Here is a 12,623-nt window from a genome sequence, read left to right as displayed (position 1 = left end):
AAAATGTTTTGGTCCATGGACCTTTTTGGCTCTTACAACTGTGGCTCAACGCCACTTTCTCTAAAGACATAGCACCCTATGGGACGAGGAGGGTTGCGTGTCCCCCAGAAGAACGACACCTCATTTAGAAGAGACTGATCCCTTTGATGCCCCTCGACAAAAATTTTCCTGACATCAAGGTATTCCGCCTCTTGTTCACCATCATGCTGACCTGCGCCGACTTTCTTCCTTCTATGGCCCCTTTCAGCCGTCGAACTGAAGGTCCTGAATGGCTCACCAGGGCTTTTCCTCCGACTGAAGATGAGCATAGAAATGAAATCTTCCTCATCTGGAGACGTCTTCTGGTCCCTCGATTTCTGTCGGCTGAAACCTCTGGCAGCAACCCTGGCCTAGTTGCTTACCAACCTAACTTGGTAGCCAGACAATTTGGCCTTTGTCAATTTATTCCTAAGTCCCCGTATTCTTCTCCTGACTTACTCACACATATCCTTTGTGATCAACCCTGGAGTATGATCCAGGAAGATCTTGAGACCCTCTAGGAAAACCGACCAAAGCTCCATTCCACTCCCTTTCGACCAGCCTTCTTCTGCACCAAAGAGTTTGATGATTGGTGGCAGTCGTATCTTGCTGTTTACATTGGCGCTCCTGAGGCCAAATTATCTGAACTAACTCAAGCTTTTGTTTATTTGCAGGAGAAATCGACCAAGTGTAAGGCTCTCCATGTCAAACAAATTCGCGCTTTTCAGAACTATTTCCAAGTTGTGTATCGACCTGATAATCTTCGTCGGACCATCTTTGAGTCCGTGTCCGAATTAAAGGAGAAGGTAACCGACAGGCTCCCAAAACTCAAAATCCCTGGTTACACGAAAGACAAGTATCTTTACACCCTTCATTTTGGAAACATCTAGTTCCCTCCTTTGCCATCTAGCCCATTGGATTTGGCCTTTGGCAATTCGGTTCCAGAGTGGTTTTATTGTCCCGTTTCACACGTACAAAATGCTTATAAGAAAAAGGCCGACAGAGTGGTATCGAAGAAGCATTATCTGCCCTACTACTCAGGGCCTCTTCATATTGATCCTCAATATGTTAGCGTGTTCGAATCCACCCAACTTGGTAACACTTTTCTGGAAAGCTAACACCTCCTTTTAGTTGGATTTCGCCACTTACTTGTTTTTTTATGTTTCTTTACAGCGATCCCTCTAGACCCTGTGGATCACGTTCCTGCCAATGAACCCACCCTTTCGACACAAGAGACTCAGGTTCGACTCTGGCTGAATTGCTGTTTTCTTTTACCTCGGTTTTTTATCTTAACCGTCATTTCCTCTCTTGCAGGCTGCTCTTGAGAATTCCTCCGATGATGACGGGCGACCTATTGCCCAAGTTTTGAAAAAACCCAGTTCTTCGGTATGCATCTATATGAAGCAATCTCACTCAACCTTGTGATTTCTCTAAGGAAAACAATACGTGGTCTCTAACTTCTTACTTATGTGCAGGGTCAACCACGTTCGACAGACCCAACGGTCTCCACTCACAAATGCTCTACTGTCACAGGATCTGAGGTATTTCTTGTCGGCTTGTCTGATCTTCTGAATTGAATATCTGCTTATAACCTCTCTTCATGTCTTCAGCCGACTCCCCAGCCGACTCAACCATCTTCTCAGCACTCCCACAAATCCAAAGGCCATCAGAGCCACAAAAGGAAGAAGCACGATTCTCCCTCCAGGGGTGGTGAAGCCAAGAAAAAGGAACACCACAAAGTGCTCACTCCAGAGGCTCCTGCTTTAGATGCCGACACTATTGTGGTCGACACTTCCATCCTTAATAAAGCCCATGGTCCAGCTGTGGGGGCTTCGCAGTCGACTAGCACCCCCGCTGCTGCTGTCTTGGGGGAAGAAAATCCAAGTGTCGTTTCCCCTACACCGACACAGGTAATCACTTGTTTTACTATCTTTTTCCCTTGACTCACTGGACTCTTCTTACAGACATCTTTTTCTCTTACAGCAGGCTGATGCTTCTGGTGAGCCATCTCACCTTGTCGCCGACTATACTCCCTCGTCGCTGACTTCTTCTCCAACTCACCCAATACACTCTGTCGACACTACTGGTGAGTTCATTGGCTTCCCTATCCAGATTAGTGATAGTGACTCTGATTCAGTCACTAGTCCTGCAACGCACACGGATTCCAGTTCGACTAGTTCTGACTCTAGACTTTCTTCAACTTCCTTGCCTTTGCAGGATTCAAGGGGACCAGTGGATGTCGGCACCACCAAAAACCAACCTTCTCAAACTACTCCTCTATCGGCTACTTTTCCTTCATCTTCCCAGGGGCTGGCAATAAAGCCTTCTGCCCTAGAAGCAATTGCTAGGCTTCGTAACCTGGTGAGATCACGTGATGCTTCTTCTGATTCTGAGCAGCTTCACCACTCTGGCAAAATGGGTTCTGAGGCGATGAAAACCAAGGCTTTAATGGACAAGGTTCGTTTTCACGCCTTGAATCCAGACCTCCCTTTTGTGCTTACGCATGAACCTGCTGTCGGCCCAGAGATCTTGCATGTGGTTGCCCAGCTCAAAGAGCTTCAGCTTTCAGAATATCATAAGTGTGCAACGGCCGCTTTGGAAAAACTTATGGTTCCCGTGCTGCGCCATCTCGACAGCGTTAGGGAAAATGAACGCCAGATTGTATCTACTGAGGCCTTTGTGAAGGAGAAGTGGGAGTTGGTGATGAATGCCGACGCAGAGGTCACCAAATTGCTGGGGACGATTGAGGAGAAGAACAAAGAATTGACCTCCAAACAGACAAGGGCTGCTAAGATACTCCAGCAAATTGATGAACTTCGTCGTCAAATTGCTGTGTTGGACATTGAATTGGAGTCAGTTGCTGAGGAGGAGTCGAGTATTGTCGACAAGGTTATAAAACCTGCCCAAGCCACTGTGGAGCAGACCACCAGCGATGCCTTGGCGGTAGCTGAAGAACTTTCCACTGTTGAGAAGAAGCTTGAACAGCTTAAACTCCAAGCCGACACCTTGGAACCTACGTCTCTCCACTACAACTTTGAGCTTCAATCCTTTTGATGCAAATTCGGCCAACTTTGACCGATTTTATGTAATATTTGAACAATGGCTTTTCTTGCCAATTTTTATGTCATCATTTTATTTCAACACTGTGTATATTTATTTTCTGTGCCTTTATTATTTCAGCATTGTGTAAATTTATTTTCTGTGCCTTTTATAGCTGGTTTCAAACATAGTTTTCTCCAACCTAGTTTATTCGACAGTCATTTAGTCTGCCAAAATCTTGACCTCTTGAAGGAGAGGCCTATACTTTTTTAAGTATTTTCCATTTACCCTCAAGATTCGCCTATCTGGTGCCAACTCTTCGACCTCGTAGGCGTTATTAGAGAAAACCTGCAAAACCTTAAACGGTCCTTCCCAATTTGGGGACCATTTACCCAAAACTCTATCATTTCTATCCATAGGAAAGATCACTCTCCAAACTAAATCGTCGACAGTGAACATTTTGCCTTTCACCTTCTTATTGTAGGCTCTAGCGACTTTTTCTTTCTGCCTTTGTAGTGAATCCAATGCTGACATTCTCTCCTCATCTAAATCGACCAGTTCGTCTGCCATCATGCTCCAATAATCTTCAGAAGGTATTTCATATTGCCTTTGGGTTCTGACTGCCTGAACCTGAATCTCTACTGGTAACACTGCATCGTGCCCATATACCAGTCAAAATGGAGTTGTTCCAGTTGCTTCTTTTGGCGACGTTCGACATGCCCACAAAGCTTGATCTAACGTCTTATGCCAATTTCTTGGCTTCTAGCCTATGTGTTTCTTTATTAGGCTAATGATCACTTTATTGGCCGCTTCGACTTGGCCATTTGCCCGTGTGTAATAAGGGGTAGAAGTCAATAATTTGATTCCCATTTCTTTTGCAAAGTCTTGCACTTTTCGACCAGTAAAGACTGACCCCTGGTCAGTTGTGATTGTTTCTAGGATACCAAATCTGCAAATGATATGACTTTGGACAAAGTCTATCACAACCTCTTGGTCTACATTTGTCAATGCTACGGCTTCGACCCATTTTATGAAATAGTTGATACCGACCAAAACATACCTTTGTTGTTTCGACGAAGCTGGTTTTATTTCTCCAATAACATCCAATGCCCACCCTCGGAAAGGCCAGGGCTTCACAATTGTGTGCAACTCGCTTGCAGGCACATGATGTATGCCCCCATGCAATTGGCATTCCTGACAGCTTTTAGCAAATTCAATGCAATCTTTCAACATTGAAGGCCATTAAACTCCTGAGCGCATCAAGAGCCATTTCATCTTCAGTCTCGCTTGATGCGCCCCACACGCTCCACTATGTACACTAGACACAACCACATATGCCTCACTTTCTCCTAGGCATTTTAGTAAAACTCCTTCAGCTGTCTTTTTGAACAATTCATCATTCACCAAGACATAGCTAAGGGCCCTATATTTTACCTTTCGATCTGTCGACCCTATGGGATTACGTAAATAATTGACTAACGGTTTACGCCAATCACTTTCTCCCTCGTTGTCGACGGTCAGAATTTCAAAATGATATTTATCTACAGCTCCCAACTTTATAATCGACAAATCTGATGGTGATAACAATGTCGCTCGTACCTTCTCTCTTACTTAGACCTCTTCTTCACCCTGATCTTTCGACGCTTTGTACCCTGAAGCTTCCTGCGCCAAATCATTTTCTCTCTGGTTCTCTTTCCGTGGTATATGTTGGAGGTTGACTTGCTCAAACCTCTTGAGTAATCTGATGGTAACCACAAAATACATGACTAAATTTTCTTTGACACACCTGTATTCTTTTGATACCTGCTTAATTACTAACTCAGAGTCTCCCATAATTTCGACATTCCTTGCCCCCAATTCTAGCAGAAGTTCAAGTCCTGTAATCAATGACTCATATTCTACTTCATTGTTTGTGCATACTCCTTCGATTCTGTATTTGAACTCTGCTAGAATTCCATCTAGAGAAATTATGACTCCTCCTATCCCAGATCCATGCTTATGCCTTGAACCGTCGAAGTATAATCTCCATGGTACTATGTCTACATAATTTTGCACCATTTCGACCATTGAATGGTCGACAAGGAAATATGCCACCACTTGCCCTTTCATTGCTTTCAAAGGCACGTATGTCAAAGAGTACTCAGTTAATGCTAAAGCCCATTTACCAATTCGACTATGCAAAATTGGTTTAGATAACATGTGCTTAATAATATCAAAGTGAGAAGATACGTACACATCAACATGCTTAATATATTGCTTTAGTTTCATACAAGAGAAATACAGGCATAGACATAGTTTTTCTATATCACTATACCTAGTTTCAGGATCATTAAGCATTCGACTAAGGTAATACACAGGTCTTTCGACACATTTTTCATCCTCTTGGACTAACATACTTCCTATAGTCGATTCTGAGGCTGCAATATACAACCTCATTGGCCTATTCCTAACAGGAGGGGCCAGTACTGGAGGCTTAGTCAAGTACTCTTTGATTTTGTCGAAAGCCTCTTGGTGCTCTTCTTGCCACTTAAAGTCCTCATTCTTCAGTCGAAGCAGTGGTGAAAAGGCTTTAGTTTTGCCACTTAAATTTGATATAAATCTTCTAAGAAAATTTATTTTGCCCAACAAAGATTGCAGTTCCTTTTTGGTTGACGGAGGCTTGACGTCCATAATGGCTTTTGTTTTGCTTTGGTTTACTTCAATACCTTTTTTATGCACCACAAAGCTAAGGAAGTCACCCGCCTGCACACAAAAAGCACACTTTAATGGATTCATTTTCAATCCACATTTCCTCATCCTTAAAAAGGCCTTTCGGAGATGTTCGACGTGAGTAAGTCGACCATTTGATTTTATCACAATATCATCAATGTATACTTGCATGAAATCTTCAATAAAATCATGGAACATTGAGTTCATTACCCTCTGATATGTCGCTCCGGCATTTTTCAGGCCGAATGGCATGACAACCCACTCATATGTTCCCAAGGCTCCTGGGCATCGAAACGCCGTCTTTGGCACATCTTCTTCTGCAATAAAAATTTGGTTATATCCAGCATAACCATCTAGCATACTTAAATACTCAAAACCAGCGGCCGAATCGACCAACATTTCTGCTATGGGCATGGCATACTCATCTTTGGGGGTAGCAGCATTTAAATCTCTAAAGTCAATACATACTCTTAAAGACCCATTTTTCTTAATTACTGGCACAATATTGGCCAACCATTCGACATACCCTGCAGTTTGTATAAACTTGCTTTTTAGGAGCCTTTCTACTTCCGCTTTTATCTTTGCCATGATCTCTGGTGCGAAACGCCTAGGCGTCTGCTTTACTGGCTTTCTTCCAGTTTTTATTGGAAGTTTTAGTTCGACCAAATCCCTATTTAAACCAGGCATTTCGTTATAATCCCAAGCAAAACAATCTTTAAATTCTTTAAGTAAAGATATTACCTCAGATTTTAACTCTTTGTCGATGTTAGCGCTGATGTATGTTGGCCTTTTGTCGCCAATTTCGCCAAGGTCGACTTCTTCTAAGGGGTCTTTTGGTCGCATCTTCTTTGGCGCCTTTGGGTCTTTTTCAAACCCTAAAGGTTCATCGTCATAAATACAATCCAAATGCTGCATGTTGACGTTTTCCTTAGCCAAAACTGGCTTATCTGGAGGCTCTGGCTCAATAGCCAAAGTACCTTCTTTCTTTAACACAAAGGCTTCGACAACCATGTTTTCTTCAGCCTCTAGAGCCGATTTTATTTTGTTCTCGGCAACGTATGCCGAAATCCTTTTTAGAGCTTCTAGCTCAATCATCATCAGTGACATTTCCCCAGCCTGTCGACCGGATACCTGTATAGGGTGGATCATCCAAACGTTCCACATCCCAAATGAAGCCATGAGTCTCGTGCAGAGTTAGAGAAACAAAAGCTTCACTCAGATTAGCATACACATCCACAGCTGGAAAACAAGGAGAAATGTTGGCCAACTTTCTCTTGAATTCCTTCTTGCCGACATTGTTCACGTCAGCCATGAAGTATCCTTGGTCGGCTTCGATATTTTCGACCACTCCATCTTCTCTCCAAATCACCAATCTTTAATGTGCTGAAGATGGTACGGCTCCGACGCCATGGAGCCATTCTCTGCCGAATAACAAGTTGTAACTTGGCTTGGCATCTATCACCATAAACAGTGTCGGTCTAGTTATTGAACCAACATTGATATTCACCACAATCACACCCATGGTGCTTTTCGTTTTGCCCCCGTAGTCAGACAAGACCACGTTGTTGGATCTGATGTCAGTATCATACTTTCCAATCTTCCTCAGAATATGGTGTGGCATGATGTTAACAGTGGCGCCATAATCTACCAAAACTTTGTTGATAGTTACGCCTTCTACTTTGGCCCTATTCAGCAACGGTTTCAAATGATTTTTCATAGTCATCGTGGGCCTTTCGAAAACTGCTTCTTGGCTCTCAGCAGAACCATCTTTTAACACAAAATAGCATCTTGGCTGGTGTAAAGCCATTTCCTCAGAGTCGGCATCGTCTACCAACTCCTCCACCTCAGTCACACAATTATATTCTTGTGGTAGAATTGACACCACGTTGACTAAGATGTCCAGACTTGCTTCAGATTCCGAATTGAAGTCATCAGTAACTTCATAAGAATATTTCTCAGTTGGTCAACGAACATACTCCCTGATCCGTTCTTTTGCTGCCGTGTCGACCTTCATAACAACCTTCTTTCCAGCATTCGCCCCACTGGCCATGCCTCTTCCAGCTATTCCTCTAGCAGCCTCTCTTTCGGCCTGCTTACGCCTCTGAAAGCGCCTCCATTGAGTCCTCGACATGGGGTTCTTCCCCAAATAATTTTCAGAGACATGAGTCCTTTTCTCAGACTTGAAATCACGCTTGTAATTAATTGTTAGACCTCCTCTAGCAGTAGCAGCCCCTTGTGGGGCTTCTTGTTTTTCCTGAGGCTTGACCCAAGTGCCTCTAGGAACACTTGTCAACGATACGAAGCTCCTAGGTCTCGCCGGAGCACTTTCCACAACCTTCTTTGAGCCTCGTTCATTCTGGCGCTCTCTGTTCAGCCCGTTTCTTTTGCTTTTTCCCAATTGTAGCTTCTGGAAATTCTCAACAACTATTTTGTCGGTGACAGCACCACATCTGGGGCACAGGCAAACTTGTGAACCCTTATTCTTGCAGCGATACAGGAAATCTACCAAGTCTTCATCAGCCCTTGGGTAAACTTCAGCTATGTCGATATCCGGGCTTTCACCAGTTTGCTCCAGCATGTCGGCCTCATCGTATTCGGTGATCTCGACCATGTTGATCTCGACTGGCTCCACGAATAGAGCTTCCTCCCGGTGGAGAGGGTCAACGTCGATCTTCATTCTGCGGCCAGCAAATCTCAGCCTGCCTTCTTGAATCGCTTTCTGAACCAGATCCCTGAAAAGGTAACAATTAGAGGTATTATGACCAAGATAATTATGATACTTACAAAATCCTCTTTTCTGTCTTTGTTCTAATGGTGGTATTTTAGTACCAGGTGGCACCACCATTTGACCATCTTTGACTAACAGATCAAAAAATTTCTCACACTTTGTCACATCAAAAGTATAAGTTTTCGAAGGGAATTTTGGATTGTTTTCGACAGGATTTTTTCCTTGCGCAGGAAGTAATGATCTACACTCATAGGCAGATCCTGGCTTTAACTCAGCCACGTCAATTTCTAATTCGGTCGATGAGGCATAATCAGCCTCATATATTGGATCTGTCGCGTCATAGTCGACAAACGCTACTTTTTCTTTCTTAGCCTTATTGTGTCTAACCTTTTCTAACCTTAGCCGTTCGAGATGTCGAACTCTATCAGCCAATTGTGACATACTTTTCACAAAAGTTGGGTCTATTTTCTTCCTAATGTAATAATCTAACCCCCCAGCAGCCATCTGAACAAGTTCATGTTCTGGTACTTGCGTAAAGCACCTGGCCTTTAATGATCTGAATCTATTCAGATAATCGTCGATGCTCTCAGCAAACCTTCTCTTTATACTAGACAATTCTGCCAAACTAATTTTGGAGTGTCCTTAGTAAAATTGTTCATGAAACTTCTTTTCTAACTTGGCCCACGAATCAATCGAACTTGGGGCCAAAGAAGTGAACCATGTGAAGGCAACCTTAGTCAGAGAGGAAGGAAAGTTTTTTACTCTCAAACACTCATTATGAGCTAAATCTCCTGACTCTGTTAGATATCTGGCAATATGCTCTATTGTCGACTCACCAGATTCTCCCCCAAACTTAGTGTACTTAGGCACTTTCATTCCTCTAGGTGCCTCAGTTTGGAGAATAAACTCAGCCAACGGGGAAGCATATAATGGCCTTTGCAATGTGGTACTCATACCATTCCTAGCCATAATCCTTTCGACAATAGTTGTCAAACTATTTTCTACTGTTAAGTCTTCTTGTCGATGTTGATCGACAATTTGGTCAGCGTCTTGGTGTCGGTTAACCAACACCATTTGGTTACGTCCTTCTACTCCTGATTCAACGCCTTAATTTTGCTAGGGCCTAAGGATTTATCCCTTGTGGACTGTCTCATCTTCTGCTGCCCCTATCTCCATTTGAACAGGAATGGTTTGTCGAACCACTTGTGCCGTCTGTCGAGCCGGTGCCCCCAGAAAATTACACAAGCGCGTTAATTAATTCACCACCTGCCTATTTGTTTCAGCAGATTCCTGTATCACTGGATTAAAAACTGTACCCATTTGATTGGTTAATATATTAACCAACTCATGGTTACTATCACCCATTTGCTGCCTCAACACCGCTATTGAAGTGTTCGACAACGGCATGGTTCTATTCTGAGTATTATTCCTAACATTTCCCCCTTGCGCTGATCCTTGCAAGGAGGGATTCGTGTTTTGAGCGTTGTCTGAAAACAATGATGCACTTGATGTCGACTGATATCCTGGCACTAAGGAATACGACATTCCATAAAGAGGATCTGTGGTGCCAAAGCGAGGCACATAAGGTCTGAACGTCGTTATCGTTGATCCTGAACCCCCCGGTGGAGGTAAAGGAATTGATGCTCCAACCGCACCCATAGTCGACATCGTTGAGGTTGCACTTGTCATCGGCGGCAAAGTGGCAACCTGTGAGATTATTGTTTTCGTAGTGGATAAAGTCCCTTGTGGCACTTCATCTGTATTGGAATTTGACATTTTCAAAGTTTCTCGTGGCTTACTATATAGTTTGCCACTTCTAAGTTTCATGCAATTTCGTAATTGCACTAGCACCGTCCCACTGAGCGTGCCATTTTGTTTACTGTGGAAATTGGTAAAAAACCGCTGGTCCTTCCTAGGGCTTACAACTAAGGGTTACTTGCAGGATCGACCAGTTGATCCTAAGACATGTGCTAGTACAAGTGTGGCTTATTCAATTCGACATAACAACTTTGTGAGGAACGGCTCCTGACAAAGTATTGAACAAACGCAAGTTTTTTCCACACGAGAAGGTTTAAATGATGCTATAGCCTATGGGTGACTCGTGACCGACAGCACTACAACATTCAAAAGACGTACACGACGAACACGCTTTTGGTGAACTCTATTATCGTAATAGAATCAGTGTCGACAGCGTAGACGACAACGTAAAATGATAACTCAAAAGTAAATGAAATTAAAATAAAATGTTCAACGGGAACAATTGAAAAGTAAGGAAGTTGCATTGAAATAAATGTGGTGATTCACGTACATAGCACTCTTAAAAACTCTTGCTTCCTCGCGCTGGGAATGAAAAGTTTTTTACAAGTGATTTTTAGTACAAAGTGAACACCCCGAGTCCCTCGTGGGATATCCTATTTATACTAAACTAAAGAAACTGCCTACAGGCCAAAAACTCCTAAAAAATAGCAGACGTCGTGCCACACGATCTGCAAACTGCTCTATACACGTTCTGCAAACTGCTTCATATTCTGGCGCTTTATTCTTCTTGTAACTGCTAGTCATTTTTCAATTTCAAACTTCTCCCGCCCAGGTATTTAGGGCGACCCTGTCTTCTATGTGTTTGGCACAACCCAAAATCCCTTAAGTCCCAATCTTCATTTCAGTCGACGGAATGGATTTTCGACCAAACATGATTCTTCTGTCGGTTTCATCCCTTGATGACTTACGTTTTTCTCAACTCTTGCTTATCTCAGGCACATCTCCACCCCTTGATGGGGTATAAACCTTAAATTCATAAGGCCCTTTCATTAATCACGCCTTCAACATGCCTTACAAATTTCTTGTGGTAACAGGTTCCTCTTCAGATTGATACATAATTGTCTATACATACAGATGGAGGGTTCTCTAGAGGATCCAATGACCCTATCGTGCTCACTGTGTATGTTGATCATGTGACATTTAGATTATGAAAGGGAAATGTATAAATATTTTTATTTCAAGTTGTTTTAATTTATTATTGTTTAATTTAAAGTAACGGGTGTTTTTCATTATCAAATCGTGCTCCATTGAAGGTACCCACCCTGGGGAAAAGTTGAAAAAATTATCTGATGTGCAGATGCTAGATGAGGTTAGGGCGATTGTCGTTGATGTCGGTTAGTTGTCATTGGTTGACTACTCCTTCATCATTCTCGACGCTTCATTATTGTTCGCTTTTGTCAAGCAATGGCATAAAAATGCATCATTCTTTCATCTTTCATTTGGTGAGATGACATTACCATGGGTGATGTCTCCATACTCTTCCATCTCTCTCTTATAGATAACTTCTTCACTGTTCCTGTCATGAACCATAATATTGCTTGTATGAATACTAAACGTACATGGGCATTTCATGGTGGTTGATCTTGGATGAGTTTGAGCTAACATGGGTGTTCACTTCTGTTTCTCTTGGCTTTGGGAGATGTATCAGCATCTGGTGGAACACTCTATGAATGAGGCAGCTGCAAGGATATACATGTTGCATTTTGTGGGAATAAATCTCATGTATAACTCGTGCCAAATACATATCACTGTCTGTTGGCTCTGAGCATCACAATTAGACTCTGAGCATCACGATTAGACATGAGGTTGTGCTGCTTTGACATTATTATATATTATCCTTGAAGAGACGATTGTCTTTGAGACAAGACAACTTGCCGGTTGTATGAGTCTATTTCTGATATGAATATTTATTATATTTTATTTATTTAGTTTTTATTTATCAAATACATGTAATTTATGTTTATTGTGCAGTGTTGGATATACGAGCATTTCCTATCCATTTGTGACATACGTGATCGATGCTATGATCATAGACGATGTCATATGCACACCCTATACAGACCATTGAATGCATCAGAAGTTCAATGAAATTGATTTTTTTTCGAGTTATCCGCGAAGGGAAAGTTTAATGGCTAAATATTTAGCTATTGTTTCCAAGAAAAAGTGCAATAGATTCATTTTTTCCTCCCTAATAATATATCTACCCATGTAAATGAAGTTTTCAATTTATCAGAATCTTCTTAAAAGTAATAATGATTTATTAGTGGTACCTTTTCCTCCTCCATGAATTCCATGTATAGATTTTTCATGT

At 42.3% G+C, this 12,623-nt stretch overlaps 1 protein-coding gene across 1 annotated transcript; it reads right to left on the bottom strand.

The window, feature by feature from the left end:
- Positions 1-7,141: 7,141 nt before the first annotated feature.
- Positions 7,142-7,573, bottom strand: LOC127104680 (uncharacterized). The gene has a single exon (XM_051041853.1). It carries the CDS (start codon positions 7,571-7,573, stop codon positions 7,142-7,144), a length of 432 nt encoding a protein of 143 aa, XP_050897810.1.
- Between the last annotated feature and the right edge of the window lie 5,050 nt (positions 7,574-12,623).

The sequence above is a fragment of the Lathyrus oleraceus genome, chromosome 1 (genome assembly GCF_024323335.1).
Source record: "Lathyrus oleraceus cultivar Zhongwan6 chromosome 1, CAAS_Psat_ZW6_1.0, whole genome shotgun sequence".
Lineage (NCBI taxonomy): Eukaryota > Viridiplantae > Streptophyta > Magnoliopsida > Fabales > Fabaceae > Lathyrus > Lathyrus oleraceus.
This window is presented reverse-complemented; position numbering and strand designations above follow the sequence as displayed.

Excerpts from the sequence above, each read along its gene's own strand:
- LOC127104680 (XM_051041853.1), bottom strand. The coding sequence starts at position 7,573 with ATGGCTTTACACCAGCCAAGATGCTATTTTGTGTTAAAAGATGGTTCT.